The 24968-nt window shown below is 34.8% G+C and overlaps 1 protein-coding gene across 1 annotated transcript in view; it reads left to right on the top strand.

The window, feature by feature from the left end:
* The first annotated feature begins 662 nt into the window (after nt 1-662).
* Nucleotides 663-24968, top strand: part of LOC126752994 (uncharacterized) — a 47056-nt gene continuing 22750 nt past the window's right edge. Inside the window, 3 exon segments of the mRNA XM_050464089.1 lie at nt 663-672; nt 737-2022; nt 2024-2334. Of these exon segments, the coding sequence (XP_050320046.1) occupies nt 663-672; nt 737-2022; nt 2024-2334 (1607 nt within the window).

Below are 24968 nucleotides of genomic sequence, written 5' to 3' on the forward strand. Positions count from 1 at the left end.
ACAAAGATTTAATAAATGAACTTATGATATCATTTAAAGCTTTGGGATGTAATCTGTCCTTGAAAATACGTATGCTGGACTCTCATCTGGATTTCTTTCCGTCAAATTTGGGTGCTGTAAGTGACGAACAAGGTGAGAGGTTCCATCGAGACATTTCCTTAATGGAGACTTAAAAGGGACCTACCGGAAGCCAAATATTCAAGAAAATCATAAGTATCTATTAGATATTAAAAAATAATTCTGTAAGTGAGGCTGAATTTTGTACTTTGTACGAAAATATATGTTTTGATGTCAAAAGAAAACATGATGTGTACATTTTTTTCATTGATAAATTATTATTTGGTGGCCCTAGTATATTCAAAATTTGATATAAATTTTCATGTGACAAAAAAAAATTACAAACTTGTTGACCAGTGTAATGTTTTAAACATCAAAGTTAAAAGAAAATTATCTTTATAATAGATAAATCATCGACCATTAAATCGAACTAAATCTTAATATTGTTGCTATCTTTTTAATGTAATACATCAATATGTTTTGAGACCCGAGTGCAGCAAGCAGTTTTGACCGTTTAACAAAGAAAATATAATTTTTCTAATTAATAAAAAGGGTGGCGTCATATGCATCCCCTCAGTTGTTACGTTTTGGTACATAATTCATAAATGTATAAATGTAGCAAACACTATAATATATTTTAACGTATAATTTATCAACATTTGTATATGTATTTTTTTAGATGATCACGTACAAAACCCTGTGAATGAAATTGTTGAAATCTGCTCAAAGTCGACAACTAGTTCGGAGGCATATAAGAGACAGAAAATTAATTCCAACCTTCAATTGCGTTTACGTTTAAATCAACAAACTGTGAATAGCAACAGCAACAAAAACAAGTGTTCTACTGAAACCACCAGCGATTTTCCAGTTAGTTCTCCTTCGAATCCACGAAAACGGACTGCTCTGCAAAAAAATACATTGTCAGGAGACGTTTTTGAGCGTAACCTGGCATTATTAACAACGCAAAAACCGCAAATGTCTTTGGACGAAAAAATTAACGCTTGGAAATGTGATATTGATTTCAGTGAGGTCGAAGATGTGGATAGTTTTGATGATCTTTTCAGAGAACATGAGGAATTACAAAAAGGAGTTATACAAGGCAATAGGAATGGCGCTTTCAACAGCACACAGTATGATTTTAACGTATTTCGAAATGATATCCTGCCTAGGCTTACAACAACGTCTACTTTAATAGAAAAAGATGAAAAAACTAAACCTTCTGCCACTGGTACATTTTCGGCACAACGTCGTATGCGAGCAGCTCTTGAATTTGAGTGCAAAAAACGTCAACAACAACATTTGTTAAGAGGAAGGAATACTACCCCTACATTTACATCCTCTTCTGAAAATGATTTACTTTTATGTCTTACTTCCAAACAAAAATTCAACAGCAATCAACAAAAGCTACGCCCTAGAAATTCGGAGCATGGTAATCAAGTTCTGAATGGAAAGTCTTCGTGTGATATTTTAGAATCAAAAGATAACATGTGTCGCCATTCCCAAATGGCAATAGGCGGATATCCGTCGCTTGTATCTCGTCAATTTCGGCCATCTGCAGATGAGGAATCGGTTTTTAAGTTACGCCGCCTGAATAGGGAAATTGATAAATTCAATGAAAAGAATGAGACAAATTCTCGAGGTCTTATTCAAATGCGTTTGGATTTTGCAATACAAAATAAAAGTCAACAACTTTATGAAAGAAGGAGTCAATTGTTTAAAACGCCTACATTGCCACAAAAACACCTGCCGCTACCCGTTCCCACTCAGTTACCGATGCCGAACTCAGCTGCCTTAAACGTTTCGATATTAATGTCAAAGAACACGCATAGCTTTAATCCTAGTGATATGGATAAAAACACAGAATGTCCGCTTCACCAATCAGAAGACAATGAGTTACAAACAGAAATAATATCTACATCGCCACATGAAGCTGATCAGTCCTATTCTACACTTTCCCCAGTTTCGAAAAAACCTTATATCTACCAGTGCATGTCATCAACAACAAGAGTTTTGCAATTATTTGGGATTGACCGGCATGTCCACTGCTAATGCAGTAGCAAATGCAGTAGCTGAATTGGCCAAGTGTAATTTAACTAGACGTTCTTTGCGTGTGCGCCGGTTGAAGCAACAAGAGAAAAGTGAAAATAACCAAAAAATTACAAATTCAAAAGACATTATATTAGACGATAAGTATGTAGAAACAACAATAGGCGAAAGGTTAAGTGCAGCCGAAATTGTTGAAAAGAAGGAAACTACGGAGATGTCAGCAAATTTACGGTAAGTGAATTGTGGTTATTGCTATAAAAAAATGCAGTGCTAATATACATTTATATTTACTTATTCAAGAACTAATTCAAGTCTATGGAAGATATCTTGTTTAATAAAAAAAAGTTTCACGTACAAGAACAGAATTTTGAGCGTTCAGTTTATATGGCAGCTATAAGCTATAGGGTCTGAAATCGGCGGTTCCGACAAAACTTCTTGGGAAAATTTGTGTGAACAAATATTTCAAAAAATACCTATTACCTTAGTAAAGAAATTATATGAGCACGACTTCAGGCTATTCAATTTTTAATATAAAGAGCGTTTACAAAGTTTTGGTTTTTACACATTTAACACAATTAGAAAGCAAATAGATGTTAAAAAGAAAATATTTATATGTACATGTTAAAAAATTGTCATTGATTGTAATGAATATGCTCTCTCTTATTAATTTTGACTTGGTTAAGTTGAGATGGCATTGTTTCAATCAAAGGTTTTAGCTTTAACATGGCGATTGAAGCCCATTTCCGCTGCATTGCCTTTTTAAATACTTTTGTATTAAAAGGTCGTAGGGTAATCTGGGCTGTTCTTTTGACATTATTTTTTTCATAGAAATTTTTATTCTACAATAGAACTTTTTTTACTTTATCATGAGGTAAATCGTGGAGTGTATAAACAATTTTTTCGGAATTTTTTGATGACATCTGTCGGAGAAATGGCTGGGTGAATGAGACGCTGTTTTTCACTGGCGAATGGTTATCGTCCCTACTAGAATCATGAAAAAATGTTGATAAATTAAAAAGTAATTAACGTTTTCATTTTTCCCCATGTTTTTTTACATACATTTTATCATAACATTGTCAATAAATTATAAAAAATTATGAATCTTGTAGGAACGATAGCCAGGCGTTTTGTGAACATTGAGTAGTTCGACCGGAATCATGTTCGCCAGTTTAAAAAAGTGTGTTTTAAGAAAAACGCGTTTAAAGTTGGAGGTACTGAAAAAGCATACAAAGATAGACATAAACGTTGAAAAAACGTCAAGCGGTATTATTATTTTTGGGCCTTTTTCGAAACCTTTCAATGGTAAAATCAATTTCTGCATTAATTCTAAGGGTATAAGGTAACAGAAAGTGCAAAAACAAAAAAAAAATTGAAAAAAGATTACCCTACTGACCCCTTAAACTGAGATCCATTTTTTAAAGCTCTATCAGATAATAGTCCCCACAGATCTTCGATAAGGATTATATCCGTTCTTTTTCCTGACCATTTTCTTACTGGTAAAAATGCCTTACAAATTCTATCTATTTACTATCGAGCAAATCAAAATACATTGGGGCATACATATGTATTTGTCGTTATGTAGCATATTAGAGTTTTTCCTTTATAACAAGGCAGCCCACAACCATGTACTCGTCGGAGACAAGTGCGCCGAGAATTTGTAGTACCATAGAAAGAATAGTTGGCTTTGAGCGTATATTTTTGGTTTTCTAGCTTGAGTAGGATTTTTCGCAAATTACTAATTGTAGTTCTATGGCGGTTTGGTACTGTGCAAATTCATATTATTTTCATATCACATTCACGCAAACTTAACCCATTACTGCCAGCCTATATATCTCGCCGTACGATTTTTTCGAAAATTTATGGGGCATACCTGACATATGTATGCGATGGGTTATAAAATACCCAATGGGATAATAAGGGTTCTAAGCGCACCTGAAATTTAAAATACTTGTATGTGACAACCTGTTGATCGGTTGTTCGCCATGTGTCGATCAAAATCAACTGTTTTACGAAGTAGATGCAAGTGAAAATGCAATTGTGAAATAGTGCGGATGTTGAAATTGTGAATCATTTTCTGGTTTTTCAAATGTCTCAACATTGACTTTGAAAATGGGCACTTATTAATCAAAATTTTGTCCTGTCTTTTAAGTAGTGTATATTATTTTACATTTCCTCTATGATTTAGAAAAAAAGTAAGGTCAATATATCTAAACACTTGCGAGATATGATTTCAGAATCCGAAAATATTGACTAGATTTTTATTTTCTTCTATATTCGACGAAATACTTTATAATAACAATCTGCTATAAAAACAAGAGACTAGCGAGAGTTACAATACAAAATATGTATGCACATAAGTATAATTTCTTTACTAAGGTATTATTAATCAGATTTGGTATCAACTTAGTTATTAATATTATTCTTTGTTTTTTCGTGTTCGAAACACAGTGAAATTTCCAAACACGGACAGCCTCTTAAGCTTACAAAACCAATTTAGAGGAAGGATTTGATTATTTGTTTGTTCGAATTAAAAGACTCCGAAACAAACGGGGTTTTCAATAGGGATGCTACAAAAGTACACCGATAGAGACTCTTTTTTGACATTTCTTTTCAGTAAGGCTTGCCATTTCATCATGGAAATATATTTCGAAATTCGGAGAAATGTGTTTTATTTGCAATCTATGTATTTTAAAAATAATAAGCAAATGAGATAACAAAATCATAATCTGACTTATGATATTGATGTCCAGTGATATCAATAATAATATACAATATTCATATCAAATGTTCTTATTTCTAGTGCTTATATCGGGTGATTTTTTAAGAGCTTGATAACTTTTTTTAAAAAAAAACGCATAAAATTTGCAAAATCTCATCGGTTCTTTATTTGAAACGTTAGATTGGTTCATGACATTTACTTTTTGAAGATAATTTCATTTAAATGTTGACCGCGGATGCGTCTTAGGTGGTCCATTCCGAAAGTCCAATTTTGGGCAACTTTTTCGAGCATTTCGGCCGGAATAGCCCGAATTTCTTCGGAAATGTTGTCTTCCAAAGCTGGAATAGTTGCTGGCTTATTGCTCATGCGATTTAACGCCTTTAGACTATTTTTTGTGGGGCTACGTCAAGTCTAAAGTCTTTTGTCTTGATCTTTTGTATCATTCCAAATCTTATGATCTTCATTATTTCTATAATTAAACTCTCAATATATCAATATAATCAGAAATCGATTAATTTTGATTGAAGTCTTTTAATTTTTCTTTTAGCTCTTTTGTGGCTTTATTTAGAGTAGTTTTGAAACGTCCTTTACTCTGAATTAATGATTTAATCTCTGCAGATACATGAATCAGTTTATGAGATGTAAATTCATTCCTTTTTTGGGAAGTGGCAGGAAAAGATGCTTTGTGAATTAGGTTTTTAAAACCTTCGACTGCATCATCCAGTTCAACTTGAGATTTAAGTGTTAAGTATTATATTTTGCGAAATCCAAACTTGAAAAAGTCCAATTTCACTTTTATTGCTTAAAGCAAAATATTTTCTTTGCTTAACATTAACTGAAGTGTTGTATCTCACTATGATAGGCGAGTGATCAGAGCTTAGTTCATCAGAGCTAACAGCATCTAACAGTTGAGTTGGAATACCTTTGTATACAGCAAAATCGAGGTCGGCTCATCGCTTGACAGAGTTCGTAAATTATTCTTTATAATGCATTTATAAAGCCTCTACCCTTTGGATTTGTAGTACGTGAGCCCCACCAGGGATGCTTAGCATTGTAATCACCTCCTACAAAAAATCTTTGACCGAGAGAGCTGAAGAAACTGTGATATTCCGTGGTTGTTATACTATGCCTTGGTGGTGGGTACAAAGCATAAATGTGTAAATCATTATCGTTAGACTTTATTTTTATTCCGGCAGCTTGTATAGACGGCGATTAAATTGGTTCAAGTGCGTCATATTTGATACAAGACTTAATTTAGATTGCACAGCCAGCATGAGCCCTGTTATTTGGATGATTAGAGGCGACTATATCATAATTTTTTATTTGTAAGAATGTTTTATTCGTGAAGTGGGTTTCTGACACTAACATAATGTCAATAAATTTTGATTTAAAAATATTTAAATTTCTTGAGTATGACGGGATATGCCATTGGCATTCCATTTTGCTAATTTTAAGTTCACTTGCATAGCTTGTTAAGAAGTAGAGACATCATGTTAAGTAGAGTGTTTGTTAATTCTATTTGTTTTTCTAGCAGCTGTTCAATTTATTTATCATCGCATTTTGTTCATTTTTCGTATTACTTTTTAGTACATTAGAATAAGTCTGCTTAGTGTTGTCACTTGCCTCATTGTTAGTGGAATTTAATTTAGGTAACCCATTACTTAAGCTAGGGAAGTTTTGTTGGTCCATATATTCTTTCGTTTCAAATAACGACTCTCAATATACAATTTAAATTAAATTTATATTTCTTTGCAATAATATATTTTTAAGAAATTATAGAATTTTTGAAATTTTATATGAGCTTGAGAAACTGGGATATCAATGAATTTATTAATTTCTGTGAAAGTTCATTCGTACGTTCTACATCACCATTGTATCCTGAAAAAATTGCGGTTTGGTGCGTACTTCTTCCGTGATAATCGCTACCGCTCAATGATAACCGAATATTTTTGACCCGAATTGGGTTATATGGACTTGGACAATATGTGGTTCCGACAGAACGGTGCCACAAGCCACACTGCAAATGTCGCAATCTATTTATTGAAAACCAAGTTTGGTGAACGTGTTATCACACGAAATAGACCAGTCAATTGGCCGCCTTGGTGGCGCGATTTGGCGTCGTTAGAAAAAAAATTACAAGTAGACTGTGGGGCTACGTCTGGTCTATGGTCTATACCAACAAGCCGGCGACGATTGCAAAAGAAATCGAGCTCCATACTTAATGGCATCGAATGTACTTTCACAGGAATAAATAATTTCATTGTTTTTTTTTAATATAACAAAAACGGGTTGGGATGTTTTTGTTATATTAAAAAAAAACTCTCGTAGCGTTCTCATTGAAAAACCCGTTACTTGACGGATTTGAAGAAATCCGTTCGCTTTTGGGACGCTACACTCTCTCCGCTATGTTATATTTTCAAAAAAGTTAGGGATCTTTACCAAAACACCAATAATATAATCCAAGATGTAAAAAAATTACCTAAAAAATTACTTACATAGCCCGGCCAAATAATCAGAAATAACAATAAAAGAATGTGGATTTTTTCTTGGCTTTTATTATTAAAAGAACTGAAAAATTTGTCAAAAAATATTTTGTAGTGGACAGCAAATGTATTTTTTCCCAATGAATCAAGTTAACTTTTGAGGCACCAACGCAAACCATTTAAATGAGTTAAGCATCTACCCCCTATACACGGTAAAACTGGCGCATCCTAATAGAACAGCTGAACTCACCACGTCCGATGACACCATATCCATACATCACCACACAACACAACTCACCAAACAATCAACACACTTAACAAAAAGGATGGGAAAAGGGATAGCGAACACAATTCGCTAAAAAACTCATCGCACATCAACATTCGCTTGTGCACTGCGCCGCGTTAGCACTCTACGCTAATTTACTTCGTCTACAAAGATATACCCTGCGCGGCTTCAACATCTCTCTGATCTACGATTAGCCGATTCGACCTCGATCCGCGGAACCCCGATCGGCAGCTCCGGCAAATCATTTCTGAATTGAAGTCTCTCCATCCGTCGATATTTATAACTTTATAAAATATAAATTTATTTTATAAATAAAATTGTTAACAAGCCAAAGTGTGTAAAGCGGTTTTTATTTTAATTAAGCAGTAGTGTGTACTCCACAATATATTGGATATACACTTAAACAAGGTCCTTCGAGCCTTAACGAAAGGCACCTTCGGCTTGTCACAGTCAAATTAAAAACAATAATAATTCACATAAATTGGCTTAATAACAATAATAAGTGGATTTGGTGGCAAAAACCAAACCAAGTTCGGTAAAAAAGTGCACTGACACAAAGTGTAGAAGAAAACAAAAACAAAAACATTGTGCGCGAATTTAAAACAAAGTATAATAAACAATTTCAACAAATGAAAAACAATAAAAACCACAAAAGACTAATGTGGTGAACACATAGAGCGCGACAGACTGCAAACTACATCTGTCAAATATTAAAATACACACGTTCTTATGGGCAGTGTTATTTTGACAGCTACACGACTACACGACTGCAGGCCGACAGTTGTCGTTCTCGCTAACTTCAATATCCTCCTATTTTTGCCAACGACAGTAGGACGACTGTAGAGTTGACAGTAGAATGGAAGATAGAAAGAGGAGGTAGAGTGGTGATGCCACTAATATGTAAAATGTAAAATTATTCACAGCTCTAACAAACTTGACATTATTTTACAAATAAAAGCATAAAATAGCTATATTATACCTCTATTATATCATTTGTAATAAAAATTGATAATTTAAAGCAAAAATATTTACCTATTTACTTATTTTTTGCATAAAAAATTTCATTTTGAACAAAATATTAAAATTTCATTGACGTGAAAGGAATTAGTATGGCCACAACGAAATTGTGTACATACAAAATGGACAACTGCGTTGTTTTGTGTACATGCCGGCCATTGTGTTGTTGTTGCTTCTCAAAATGTACATGTAGTAAGATGAACAACGACGTTTTCAGTTCACTGTCGTGCTGCTGCAGTCTGTCGCGCTCTATGTGTTCACCACTTAAGACAATCGGGCGCGAAAACTTATAGCAAAACATAAATACAAACAAGGTAAAACAAATATTCGGGCGCGAACACAAATTATCTACTAATTACAACACAACAAAAACTACCAGCCGTTCTCGTATCCAGCAGACTTCAGGAGTGGAAAAGGAATTGGAACAAAACGCCCAGGCTTGTAAACACCTACAGCGCATAAAACGCCCCCTTGAGGAAAATCGAAGTGAGCGTATTTATTTCATTTCCTTAAATCTATTTAATGCGCATATGTATGTAAAAAATACGTTTGATATAAAATCCGTATTTCGAAATCCGTTTTAACAGCGAAAAAACGGTTGCCAAACTACATATACCAGTTTCGAGTTTATTTTGCGGGAAAAACCGAACACAGTTTGGTATAAAGATTATATATCAATATATGTTTATAAATAATATTACTGTATTGCCGAGGTACTAGCTTACCTTTGTGTATTCAAATACACATATTAACAAATAAAAAAAAATATCAATTTACTTCTCATATTTTCCGGCATACCTCTTATGTTTAACAACAACAAGCAGGAGTGCATAAATTAAGTAAGCAAAGGCACCTACAATAATCAAAAATTGTAACAGAAAAAACAAAGCAAGAATTGAAAAAAAAATACATATTCGCATATATACCTAGAGGAGATATATTTTTCCTCATATATTCTTAATATACATACATACCACAAAAAATATACACAGAAACCTTAACATACAAATTACATACTTATAAAATCAGAAATATTATATTAGAACATATGATTAGTTACATACATACGTACATATGTATACAGATGCGTGCAACCAATTAACAACGACTTGCCCTTATAAATTAAATAGCAATTTCTGTAAAATTTTTAAGCGTAAAAATATATATTTTTTTTAGTTCTCTTCTGTGAAAGTATGGTCAAATTTAGCTGTAAAAAAATCTTGATAAAATCCCGTTATTCTGAAACAGTTCAGTCTTTTATCCAGAAGTGAGTAAAACGGTCGTGCATATAATTAACAACGCGTGTTGAATTCTTAAGATTTCTTATAAATTAGTTGTGTACAGGTAACTAAATAGGTATTTATATTTTTATTAAAATAAGTTACTATTAAGGAAATAAATAATTTTAGTGAAAAAAAAAAATCGGCATGCGCAAGTCTTGTGATGAATAAGGATAGGACAGATGCACAAGGATAGGAAATCTTACGGAGATATTGCAAGGACTCTAAATATTTCCAAACGTATGGCTTTTAAGGTATTACAACAAAAATAAAACCACAAACCAAGTGCTTAGAAAGAAAAGAGGTCGGGAATCGACTCTTCGGGAGGACGAATTAATTATCCGCGAGTCAAAAAAGGATCCCCACAAGACGGCAAATCAAATTCGAGTTGCGGTTTTTGGAGAAAATCCAAACGCACCATCTGTAGATACCGTAAAAAGACGATTACGCGAGGAAGGACTCTTTGGAAGAGTTTCAAGGAAGAAGCCATTACTCTCTGAACTCAATCGGAGGAGCCGCTTAGAGTTTGCAAAAAAATATCGCCATTGGACAGCAAAAGATTGGAAAAGAGTTTTATTTTCTGATGAAAGTAAGATAAATGGGAAAGCTATGTCCGCAGGCCTCGATGCAAGGAGTTGGACCACAAATACACCAGGCCAACTTTAAAGCATGGTGGTGGCTGTATAATGATTTGGGGTGCCATATCGTGGCGAGGTGTTGGGCCTATTTATAAAATCGATGGGCGTATGGACCAGTTTAAATACATATCAATCTTGGACAACGTAATGTTACCATATGCTGATGATAATATGCCTGTAACGTGGATTTACCAGCAGGATAACGACCCGAAACATACTGCGCGTGCTACAAAGCAATGGTTTCAGAAAAACATGGTGACTCTATTAGACTGGCCTTCATGCAGCCCCGATCTAAATCCAATCGAAAATCTTTGGACACATTTAAAGAAAAGAGTTCGTTCCCATAAAGTTGGAAATTTCCAGGAATTATACGAAAAGGTTCAACAAGAATGGAATCATATTCCAAAGGACATCTGCAAAAGTTTAGTGGAGTCAATGCCTCGCAGATGTCAAGCCGTGATTGACAATAATGGGTTTGCAACCAAATATTAACTTTAAAACCGAAATAAAAATAATTTTTCCAAAACACAAGAAAGCGTTGTTAATTAGTTGCACGACCTATTTTTGACTTTGAGGTCGTAAAATGCCCTTATTTTATAAAAGCCCTCTTATAATAAAAAAAAATACATTTTTTATATTTCTTGTATTATTTAATTTATTCTTAAAACATATAGTTAAAATATTTTTCTCGAAAATCAAAATATCAACCAATTTCAATTTTTCCTACCAGCGTTGTTAATTAGTTGCACGCATCTGTATGTACATATATAATAGTGCATACGGAAATCTGTTCTACCGAATCCGTTTTCCCCGCTCTCTTTTCGTCGTGCAAATATATTGCCAAACAAAAAAAGCAAAATTACACAAGCATTACAGTATATTGTTTGCTCATATATGTACATTAGCACAAACAATTTGTGCATACTAATCAAAAAAGCGAATTGATCTCTCTAACGAGCTCTCAATTGCACAAAACATAAGCAACTTCGTACGAAAATACATATATACATGTACCACCGTATATGCAAACATACATCTTATATTAAAACATAAAAGTTCAAAGTCCACATTTGCAATTATCCGGCAATACCTCTTGTTCTTTGGCAAACAAAAACAAGCAGGATTGTGGACAAAAATCTAATTGATCTCTCTAACGAGCTCTCAATTGCTTACGAACAAATCATAACAAACAATTCGTGCATACTTATGTACAAAGCATATTGATCTCTTGGACGAGCTCTCAATTGCACAAAGCATAAGCAACTTCATACGCACATACAAACATACATATAAGTCCAAGTATTAGGGTGTACCTAAATACAAATATTCGGACATAAAATATTTTAATTAATAAAAAGTACGGGTTTCTACGGGGATATTAATAAAAATACGTTTTGCTAATATTATCCGAAATAACAAACTCTTATTTACATAAAAGAGTATTTCATTTTCTATACTTTATCGCTTCATATAGATGCTATAAATCAGTTTACTCTGAGAAAAATTTTAATACACAATATAATAAAAATGGTTAATAACGGAAAAAATCGTAATACACCTGCAGCAGCTATACGCTCAAAACAGGCTATTAAATTCATTTCAGAAAGTGACAGTTTAACAAGATACTGCACTAGATTTGCCTCTTCACCGATTCACGAAAACTCGGAATCGTTATTAGAAATAAAAAGCCAAAATTTCAAAAATTTGTGAACTCGCCTCCAAGCGGCTCATGATGCCATAGTAGATTCTGACAATTCAGATCTACCACAAAATTTTAAATCATCGGCTTACGATATTTACGAAAACTGCTTAGACCAATATGAAGAAACGAAAGCTATGATCTCCGATCAATTAAAGCTAATAAAAGCAATTGCACCTACTCCCCACAGTAGAGTAGACCTGCCACAAATGCAACAATATCAAGAGGCAAGTTCAGGCATCCACCTCGAGGTGCCCGCATGTGACACAGAAACCATTTACGGAGGTTATGAAGAATGGCCGTCCTTCCCGGACATGTTCACGGCCGTGTACATAAACCATCCTCAATTATCACATGCGCAAAAATTGTATCACCTCAGATACAAAACTAAAGGTCAAGCAGGCGAAATAGTCAAACAGTTCGCATTAAATGACGAAAATTTCAATTTGGCTTGGGAAGCTCTAAAAGCTAGATATGAAAACGACAGAATACTGGTCGATAAGCAAGTAACGACACTAATGAACTTGCCAAAAGTCAAGAAAGGAACAAGTGTAGAATTCATCAAACTAGAATCCACTGTTTCAAATTGTTTGTCGATTCTATCGACACTAAATATTCCCACAGACAGCTGGGACCCAATTCTGCTAAACATTTGCACCGTCGCATTACCAGAAAAGTCGTTACTTCTATGGGAGCAATCGCTCTCATCACGAAAAAAGTGCCCAACGTGGCAACAAATGAAAGATTTTCTCACCACCCAATATGAAATTGCGGAAAGGTTAGAAGAAAAAATAATCAAAACTAAGAACACTAAACACGACCAAAATAGAAGCTTCAATAGACCCCAAGTTAGTAACAAAAACAATTTAAACAAAAACTTTCACAAAACGCAATCGTTCACATCTGAACAACGAAAACATATGTCATGCGAACTATGCACAAGGGGGCATAAGCTTAAAACTTGCGAGAAGTTTAAAAAATTGAATGTCAATGAAAGGAACAACTTTGTCAGATCAAAAAGACTCTGTTCAAACTGCTTGTCCCACTCACACAATCTTAATCATTGCAAAAGCAAATTTAATTGCTCATATTGTCACAAAAGACACAACTCAATGCTTCATTACAGCAGATTTCCCCTCTCATAATATAAAAGTGCTTATAAATCAAGAACCACGGATTTAATTACAAAAGTAAATCCCGAAAGCCAATTTACTAAAAATTGCCAAGAGACACCATGTTGCTCAAAGGCACAAAAAGTTCAAACGCTGCACAGCGAAACACAAAGTGGACTAGTTACCGAACTAGTTACAACCATCCCAACTCAAGTTGAGTACAATACAAATAAATACCTTAATTCACAATTAAGGAAATTTCAAACTATAAAAGATCAGTATTGTGAAGACTTCTCTAAAGCTACAACTACTCGATCAAATAATAAAACGTCGCACGACTACCACTAGAGCCACAATTTTCCAATACCTCACATATTGGTAGTAAAAAACAAAGTAAGATTTCGGTCTAACAATATTAAAAACTCACATATATGTTACTTTTCGAGCCCGCAGGATGGCTTTCGCCAATAATGGAAAAAACACAATCCTGAATATATCCTTTAGCGGTGGCGGGCTACTAAAAACCAAATTAGTGCATACGCACTTAAACACAATATATAACAAAATTGTTCCAAAGGGATAGAAAATCGACATTTCTCATAAAATATTGCTTAATACGTAGTTTCCTAAATTCTCAAATGGAATAAAGCAAAAAAAAAAAAAAAAAAAAACTAACAAAAGCAGAGGTCGATCTTATCGTCCCTACATAAGCGCTCCACATATGGTTAGTGGATGGGAATCTGTTGTACAACTTGAACATCCCACTTAAAAAATTATAATTCTAAATGAAGCCGTTCGCAATTACCGCCTACTCTCTCGCAAGATCCCTCAAATTTCATAGTCCTAAATCTGGGGCTAAGTGTACCCATTCTGGCCACATCTGAGCCAGGCGTGGAGTTACTATCCTTTATAAGCCGGTAACATAGAAAAGGCAAATAATAAACAAACGATATTCCATACCGATAAAATAAGAAATGTTAAATAACCGCCGATGAAATGAATAAAAGATAAACAACTCACACACTTGTAAACCGTAATAATGACTCCTCAAAAAAGTAAAATAAAATAAACAAAATATCAAATAAAAAAAAAGTTGCTTCTCTTAAATACCTGCACGCAAATTAAAATGCATACAAAATACCTGTGTCATGTTTAAATCAAAATCCGTTCTCTGCACACCGGAATAAATGTGAGTATATTACAACTCCATCATCAAATACTTCTGTTCTCAGAATGTATTCTGCGCCCCGGCTACTCCACCAGCAGTACGCCAAAATACACATACAACACAACATATTCGTGGAAAACTAGGCAAAATATTCGCCTAGGGGGTCCAGGATGTTTAAATGAGTTAAGCATCTACCCCCTATACACGGTAAAACTGGCGCATCCTAATAGAACAGCTGAACTCACCACGTCCAATGACACCATATCCATACATCACCACACAACACAACTCACCAAACAATCAACACACTCAACAAAAAGGATGGGAAAAGGGATAGCGAACACAATTCGCTAAAAAACTCATCGCACATCAACATTCGCTTGTGCACTGCGCCGCGTTAGCACTCCACGCTAATTTACTTCGTCTACAAAGATATACCCTGCGCGGCTTCAACATCTCTCTGATCTACGATTAGCCGATTCGACCTCGATCTGCGGAACCCCGATCGCCAGCTCCCGCAAATCATTTCTGAATTGAAGTCTCTCCATCCGTCGATATTTATAACTTTATAAAATATAAATTTATTTTATAAATAAAATTGTTAACAAGCCAAAGTGTGTAAAGCGGTTTTTATTGTAATTAAGCAGTGGTGTGTACTCCACAATATATTGGATATACACTTAAACACAAACTAAACAGCCGAATGATGTTACCATGGTCGCCAGTCTGGTACTTCGATACTCAATAAAACGGTAATCTGTAAATTTTACAAAAACAAGACGCACCTCATGAACTACCGAGTAACGACTAACGAATTCGAGCCAAAGCTGGTCTGAATACCCCTGATAATAGTTTCCTTATAAATATTTATATGTGCAAAAAATTATTTCAATACAAGTAATTATTTTTTTATTTATAAATCAAATAGTGTATGCAATAACATGCAATGAAAAAATAATATTTTTTATTTTTTAATTTAATTTCATTTACACCATAATTGAAATTAATATTTTACATATTTCATTTTTTTATTGAAACACGAAGTTTAGGCGGTGTATAACTTTAAAAACAATAAAATCGGCTGATTTTTTATAAGCACAGAAAAGCTAATTTGTGTCTCACTCATTAAACGTAATAAATTAAAAACTACAATTATAATTAGATAATATAATTTAGTTTACTTCTGCTTACTAAAAACATAAAAAAGCCAAACTGAAAAAAATCCCGAACGAACGAAAAAGACCGAAAAAACGTTAAAGAAAGTATAGTGGTATGGTTTGTGTGGCCACGAGTGTATATATAACTTTTTGAATTATTCGATTCGAAAATTCCATTCGAAAGATATCAAAAAATAAAAAAATGTTAGCATTAGAAAAAAGTCTCATGGTAAGTGGCGACCCGCTCGGCCGGGTTACATATATTTCGAGGATCTAACCCTGTTTGGATCGGTGCCATAAGTAGTAAGTTGATCTATCATCACTTTTATAGCAACACCTAACCGCAGGCTTGCTCCGTATTCTCCTGATCCGCGCTGGCATTGAGTCCAAACCGAAAACAGAGGAATTTTCTACTATAACTTTACGTTGGTTAAATGCAACACTTGCACCTGTTCAGACCTTAAGACACATAGGGAGTGGTTCATGTTGCCCCATACTGCGTAATAGCCTCTCCATCAGATTGGCCAACAAGAAACCTGTATAATCCCACAGAGCTCAACTAGGCAGCATAACTCCCAATTTGATCAATACCGACTTTTACAGTTGAACAGCAACGGACTATCGAACAAGATAGAAGAGATAGTTGATATTATGAGTCGAGAAGGCATATTGATATCTGCGCTAAACAGATCTTCTGAGATGTACAGATTTCAGCGTGCTACATAAAGATTGCGAGCTCCAAATATATATACTTCCACCTAGTTACTTGTTACTCAACAGGATATCAGCCGACAATGATGCGCTTCGTGGTGAGAACCGATTGGTACTAGGCGGCTTTAACGTTTAGCTCTATCTTTAGCACTCCTTCGACGTTCTTCACAATGAATGGCTATGACCTATGCTAACTATCGCACAAGACCATCTGCACATAATCTCGATCCAGATCTCCCGACTTTATTTCTGTGAATAACCGCACCTACGTTAACTTACGCTAACTAGGTCGTCTTCACAGAATTTACTGAGAGCACCTTAACCGCACTACTCATTCCCATTGGCGAATTTGATGCTGAACGATAATTCCGCAATGTAATCGCTGCTGCTACTGCTCGCTTCATTCCCGTTCGTAGGATTAAAAATCTACGACCAAATTTTCAAGCTGAAGTAGCAGTCTTAGCAAATAAGAGAAAGTGACTCCTTACACAACAACGTCCTCAACTTGTGACTGACCACCCTTCACAAACCCGACCTGTGGAAAATCGGAAGGGTGCCAACCTAAGGGAGTCTTATCGCCTAATAACTCTCTTTTCTCTAATAGTGAAAACATTTGAGGCTTTGCTACTCCTGACCTGAGCCTAACTGAAAACCAGCACGAATTCCGTAAAGTAAACATGTGTTCAAAAGTGAACGCCTATCTCTTAGAACTTTTCGCTTCTTCCCAGTCAGAGTTCCAAAACTCCCCTTTTCCTGCCAAATCCACGACCATTCTATTTACAATGTGGACGAAGGAGTCCAGACTGGATCTCCGAATATCAGTTGATGATATCAAAACTCCGACGATAAGCAGAGCTAAAATTTTAGTTGTCACATTCGACAGTCTGCACTCCCTCTGTCCGCACACGACGCGATTTTAACAAAAGTATAGAACCGAAACAAGATCCTTAAGGACAAAGATACGTTGTTGACAACATACAAGGTAATCGGCCTGATCATTAACTACTTCTTCTTCACTGGCGTAGACACCGCTTACGCGATTTTAGCCGAGTTAACAACAGCGCCAGTCGTTTCTTCTTTTCGCAAGATGTGCCAAATTTCAGTGCTGGAGTATTTTCGTAAAAACGCGCAAAGGAAACTAAATCTTCCGCAGAACTTTCTCTAAAAAACACGTAATGTCGACTCATCAGATGTTGTCATCGTCCGTGCCTATGCACCATATAGCAGGACGGGAATAATGGGTGGCTTATAGAGTTTTGTTTTTATTCGTCGAGAAAAGACTTTACTTCTCAATTGCCTACTCATTCCAAAGTAGTACCTATTGGCAAGAGTTATTCTGCGTTGGATTTCTATCCAGACATTGTTGTTGCTGTTAATGCTGGTTCCAAATTAGACGAAATTATCTACAACTTCGAAGTTATCACTCTCAATAGTGACGTGGGAGCCTAGTTGCAAATGCGACGACTGTTTGTTTGATGACAGGGGATATTTCGTCTTGCCCTAGTTCACTGGCAAACCCATTTGCTTCGCTTCCTTATCCAGTTTGGAAAAAGCAGAAGTAACGGCGCGTGTGTTGAGGCATACGACGGTAGCTGTACACTCTTATAAAAGATTGTACCTGCTCGATTAAATTGATTATTTTCTCCAGCAGTAGATTGAAGACGTCACACGAAAGGGAGAAGCCTTGTCTGAAACCTCGTTTGGTATCGAACGGCTGGGAGAGGTCCTTCCCGATCCTGACGGAGCTTTTTGTGTGGCTCAACGTCAGTTTACACAGACGTATTAGTTTTGCGGAGATACCAAATTTAAACATCGCGACCATCGTGGATTGAGCAGAGCACACTTAAATTACAAACGTTGTGCATGCTTTCGACCGAGCATATTTTACAAAGAAGCTGATGCATGCTCCTTATCAGTTCTTCGCCATCGTTTTTGAATTGCTCGGCCGACAATCCATCGGCCCCGCCGCTTTGTTGTTCTTCAGACAGGCAATTGCTATTCGAACTTCTTAATGGTCGGGCAATGGAACATCTGCTCCATCGTCATCGATTGGGGAATCAGCTTCGCCTTCTCCTGGCGTTGTACATTTACTGCCATTCAGCAGGCTGGAGAAGTGTTCCCTCCATAATTTTGGTATGCTTTAGGCATCGGTCGCTAAATCACCTTTGGGGGTTATATAAGAGTATGATTCGGTTTTGAAACCTTCTGTTAGCCACCGTATCTTTTCGTAGAATTTTTTCTGGCTACCCAGAGGATACTTGGTCAAACACCGAAAGTCGTGAGTTGGTTGAGTCATATGTAAAAGAATCGTTTCTGGCCACTCCGAAGTGAATAGCAATCAAAGAACTTTCCTGGATGAGCAGGACGCAGATGGAGAAGATACAGACATGTCAGAGCACCGCACTCCGAACTATAGCAGTATAGTAAGGCCCGCATTCTCCCTGTAAAGAATAATAATAAATTTCTCCCCAAGCAGTTTCGGTTTCCTATTTATCCAGAAAAGACCCTGACATGCAAAACCTACTGTGATGTGCGATGAAATATAGCCAGTACTTAAAATCCTGGTATATTATAAGGTATCCATTGTACCCTCGATCATTATACTCCCGTCGCCAAATTGAAATTGTATCGTTTTTATAGAATGTTGTGGGAATAAATTGATATTGAGAGTTAAATAAATTTAATTTGGTTTCTTCTTACCAAAGACGTTGACTGTGGTCAGACTAGTACCTTCCGAGGAACTTAAGCCTTCAACTTGTTTTTGATAAAGAGTTTTGGAACGGTTGAAGCATGGGCGTCGCGAGGATCCAGATCATGGGGGGGTGAGTCCCTTTGAAATGACGACTCATTTCAAGAATTTGCCGATTTAATGTATATGTTTATAAATATATATAAAATTAGGATATCTTCATTTCTGATAAAGTATTACGGAGAAGTTTGACAACATAATAGCATAATTCATTATTTTATTCTCAAATAAGTATTGTACATATTAGTATAATCATCATTTAATATGTTTCCCTTAATATAAAATACATACATACATGTACATTGTTCAGCGACGTGTTACGCGGAAAAAACAAGATTTTCTTAAGAAATTGAATTGCAAAAAATATAAATTTCTGAGTTATATTTTCACTCTGCGATGTTTCAACATTGACCATTTTCCAACAACATCGCGCAGATCGATTTCGTCTACTTTATCCTTTGAAAGCAGCATCAAAGAATTCAAACGTTCATCTCCCATTGTTGTACGCAAATCGTTGAAAACAAATTTCAATTTACTAAAAGAACGTTCACATGAAGCTGACGTGACAGGAGCAGTCATTATGTAATGAACAATTTTGTGCGCAGAAGGAATGACCTTTCTCAATTTGTACGCTACTATAGAAATGTCATCGAAAGATTTACACTCTTTACATGAATCAAAAAGAATTTGTGTTTCAGCAAAAATACAATCTAGATCTTCACTGAAGAACTTAGGTTCCAATTGCACAACAAATTGTATAGATTCTATTGTAATATTACTTCTGTTAGCTGGAATCCTGAACATCTCTTGAATGGGTTTGAAGGTTGACATAGTTTCTTGCAAATTATCTTGAATACAATTTGTGAAATTTTCGAGGACAATTTTGAATTCTTTTCTATAAAATGTCTGGAAATCAAAATTACAAGCAGTTGCTGGATTATCGTCATATTTCTTCGGAGCACGGCGTGTTCTGTGGTGTTTCGAAAAGTCATTTTCAGGGTTGATCTGACACTTTTCAGCAAATGCAACTGAACTCGCTACAATGCGTTAATTTGTGAATCGTCATTCATTTGTTGGAATGACGCTGATGTGCTTTCAATCAGCAATAATGCGTCAATGCGAAAATGCCGACTCGTTCATAGATGGGGGGGTGTGGAGTTATATATATATATATGTATATGTAAAAGGCCAGGATGATGAGACGAATTGAATTCCGAGTAGTTGTCTGGCCGTCCGTCTGTATGTCTCTTTCTATATAAGCTGTAACTTGAGTAAAAATTAAGATATCTTAATTTTGGTGCACGTGTTTCTTGACTAAAAAGTGAGGATGAGTTCATATATGGGCGTAATAGGACCACTGCCACGCCCACAAAACGCCATTAACTGGCAATAAATTAAGGTATAGAACTGTGATTTCGACTAAAGTTTTTTAAACAGAGGGCGTGGCTACGCCCTCTAATGGGTCTAATGAACATATGTATCTCTGAAACCACCATAGCTACAATAACCACATTTACTGAAGAAAAATCTTATAAAAACACATACATATGATAGTGTGAGAATGGATAGAATCGGATTATAGCCCCGTCCTCTCCCCACATAACGGTTTAGCTAAAAACTACTTAAAGCACAATAAGTCAATAACCAAAAGAGCGTTTTTTTCTAAGAACAGTATATCTTTGTAACGAATATGGATAAAATCGAGCAAAAACTTACCTTAGCCACCAAATAATTGATTTTGAAGCATCCAGCTGGATTTAATTCATATATATACTATGTTTATACTTATGTTATATGCTCAACACTACCCAAGTAGCCCTTCCATTTCTCTGTCTCCAATGAAAATATAGTAATAATAATATTATTATTATTATTATTATTAATGAAAATAATAATAAAACTAAACTTTAACAATACAAAAAGTATCAGCATTAGCGACTATGGCCATTAGCTACATAACTTATTAAATAAATCTACTAATCTTGTTGTATTACATTATCACACTTCAAAATATATTATATGTTTAATTTATATATAAATCTGTAATGTTAGAATGTGTTACATTTGTTAACAATTCGCGTAAGTTAAGGTTATTTAGTACTAGCCTGAGGTACTCTAATGATTGACAATTTTCTATTAAATGTTGAACTGTGAGATTCTCCAAGTTTCAGTATGGGCAGATTGGCTGTAGGGTTTTTCCAATAAATGTTTGTGACCCAGTCGAAAGCGAGTATATATAATGCACTGTCTCCTGGATATTGTTGTAGGAAAGACTGGAGGACATCGATAGGGATTTATGTTTTTGTATAAGTGTGAATATGTGTGAATAAAATTTTTTGGCTGCATTTCTGATGCCATTTTAGTTAATGCTATTTACAAGTTTTCAGGGAGATGTAGTTGCTAATTTTGCTTTCGTAGTCTGCTAGAGTGTTCCCTTGTATGCCGATATGACTGAGTGTCATTGAGAGTTTAACTTTTCCGGGGGAGGTGCGATAAGGCCATGTGAGTTAAGGTCATGCATTAACTCACATCTGAATGGGAGATTAAGCCATATTATTTTGAAAAAACGATATGGCTTTATCTCGCTTTTGAATTTGAGATAAAGCCATCATGGCCTTATCTCACAATAGCACATAATTCAATATGGCCTTATATCTCAAATACATTTTAAAGAAAAATCATTTTTGATTTTTTTTAACGTTTTTAATATTTTGCAATTTATGAAAGATTAGTAAAGTGTTACCCTTTTACAAGATAACAAAAATGGGAAATCCTCACCCTGTTTTGACAAGAAGTGCAATTGGCAATGTATTGTTTTATTAGAAGTCACCCTGTGTTGATAAAAAGTGCATTTGACAATGACAATTATTTAATGTCATATTTTTATTGCCGTGCACGTGTTTTCAATTTCGCGAAATTCTTAACAAAATGGAAAGTGTGAACATAGTTTTTGAGTACACTATTATACCAGGGTTTAGAAAAAATAGTAAACTTTTGTATGTATATTGGAAAGGAAGAACAAATCTATAAATATAAATATACAAGTAGAAATATTAAATACTATTATTGTTACAATAAGAACTGTAAAGTTGGTGTTGTAGTTGATTTCAACAACCTCCTGATTCATTGTCGTAAAATTAAAAACTAAAATTCAGTCCATGATCATGAAAAACAAAATATATTGTTTGATAAATTGAAAATAATAAATGCGATCAGAAGTGAGGTCAAAAATGCCACTTAAAAAGAACTAGTGTTCGTGAAATATTTGACGATCAGTGCAAAAAGTATAGATCATCTGCACATTTAGTGGAGTTTGGTTCAATGCGTAGACATTTGTTTGAAATAAAACACGAAAAATATCCCAAACAACCTACCACATTCGAAGAAAGTGGAGAAGGAAGCTTAAATAATTATGCGCAAACACAACTAAGCATCTTATGTATAATATGTTGCGAAAGGGAAAGGCAGCTTCTTTTCAACCCGTGCAAACATTACAAAGTTTGTAAAGATTGTTATAATCACATGAAAAATAGAAATGATTCGGTAGGCATAAAAACATTATGTCCAATTTGCAGAGCGATTATTATAGATGCTCAACCAATTTTTTGTTAACATAGATAATATAACTTTTTTGTTTTTTTTTTTTGTTAAAGAATTAAATTTTTTTGTTGTTTTTTTTCCTGTTAAAGAACTGCAAAATTGCTAATACAATAATAAAACATGGTTGCTTAAAAAAGAAAAATTGTAAGTATATATGTATGTATATCAGAATGGTTTGGCGGTTCTGTGATTACTCTCCTTCGCGTCCCGCCGCGCCGCGCGGTTCGCGTGCCGGCCCGCCCCCTCCCCCTTGCGAAAAGTTTTCTTAGTTTTTCTAGAAAACCATTTTCAAAAGTGCAATAAAGCCTTAATAGCTTTATTTCCATTTACTTTAAAAGAAAAAATATGGCATTACCTCTCATTTGCAAATCAAAAAAAAAATACATATATGGTTTCATCTCACATTTAAATGGAAATTAGACCATATGGCTTTATCTCTCATTTGGATGAGAGATAAGGCCATTATGGTCTTAAGGTCTTATCTCGCATGGCCTTATCGCACCCCCCCAACTTTTCCTATATTGGCGATAAGTATATATCTGATTTGGTAAGAAAAATTTACGTTGAGGATAGCTTTGAGCGCCGATAAGGAGTCACTCAAGATTATATGCTTGTCTCTACTCTTTATTGATATCTGGCAAGCGTGAAGGATGGCTGTTGCTTCTGCTATAAAAAGTATAATAGTATAGCAGACATAATTGTTGCATAGTTATTAACAACGCTGAAGGCAACGATTTTGTTGTGTTTAGAATCATCAGTGTAGAGAGTTTTCCAATTAATGTAATTGCTTAAAATTTCCAAAAAGAGTTCTAAATAATCGTTAGGTGGTGTGCTTTCTTTTTTATATTTGACGACGCCCAAAATAATGTAAGATTGGTGAAATAACTGGAACATCCGTTTCTTTTACCGCATCGATTAGCTTTTGTAAGGCTGGAACTTTTTGTAGACTTACCCTTTAATCTATTTTTTAGGGCAGTGTTGATAGCTGATCCTTCTGCGATGGTTTTTAATTATTTTCAATAAATTGTATATTTTTCAATTTTATGAGCTTGAGAAATGCTCAAAATATAGTCATAAAGCTAAGTGAGTCGATGACTTTCATCGGTTGACGATTTCGTCGAACAATGAATTTAAACCAATTTGTTAACTTTTAATATACTTAATTAAAATCTTTTACTCATTTTTTGTGTAAAATGTTATCATGCAAAAATTGTTTAGCTTCTCAGAATATTTGATTTGATTGTTTATATTTTATGTATTGACAAATAATAATAAATAATTACTTTCAAATCGCAATGGCAAAAATAAAAATTTACCTTATAACTACATTTGAAATCACTCTTATTAGTAAACGAAAATAAAAATCAAGATACAACGATTATTTTGTGAAGATAAAAAAAATCAAGTTTTTGACATACTTATGTAGTCTTCAAAAAACAAAAATTTTCTATTACTACATCAATGCAATGACTTTTATTTTCTTTCCCTGATTTTAAATTAAGTAATATTGTCGGCTTTATTTTACCACACATCACTGCATGTACTTCATTGAATGAGTAGGCGCATGACACTAATCACCACTTTGCATGCCCAATGAAATCAACTCAGTTAACTCCCCATTCCCTCTATGCTTTGAACTCGTTCCCTGGGCCCACCGTTAAGTGAATTTCATTACAATTAACTAATTGCTTTCTCCTAAGCAGGGTCTGGATACAGCAACAACAACAGCTATGCTGCTACATAATGTACGATGTATCGTGAAATAAAGTGCAGCAAGACTCACTTGCCACCTTCCTCCCGAAGGGGTCGTGTGCAGAGTTCAATTTAAATAATATTAAAAGTTCGATGTTTACATCTCAGCGTCTATATTAGGACAAGTGGAATGGCAAATGGATCTGCTCATCTCTGATAAAGACAAGGACAAGAATTCATAAACGGAAGAAGAAAATTGTTTACAATTTGTAGTTCCCGTTTTTAATTTGATTACACAAAATGAGTAAAGCAAGCAAATTGACTTACACTGTCGTCGCCCGTTTCTTGGATATGAGAAGCTTTTTTGAGCATATCAGTACTATCCATTCTAGGTACTGCAGAGTGGATGCAAAATTTAGCGGCGAATTCCGCGCGTTCTTTGCTGTCATACTGTTTTGTTCGAATATTCGAAGTTCGAATATCATTTTATTTAAAACAAGAAATTAATTAATGAATGTTTTGTGATAAGTAAAGAAAAGAAAAATTGGGCGTAT

This window comes from Bactrocera neohumeralis, chromosome 3 (genome assembly GCF_024586455.1).
Source record: "Bactrocera neohumeralis isolate Rockhampton chromosome 3, APGP_CSIRO_Bneo_wtdbg2-racon-allhic-juicebox.fasta_v2, whole genome shotgun sequence".
Classification (NCBI taxonomy): domain Eukaryota; kingdom Metazoa; phylum Arthropoda; class Insecta; order Diptera; family Tephritidae; genus Bactrocera; species Bactrocera neohumeralis.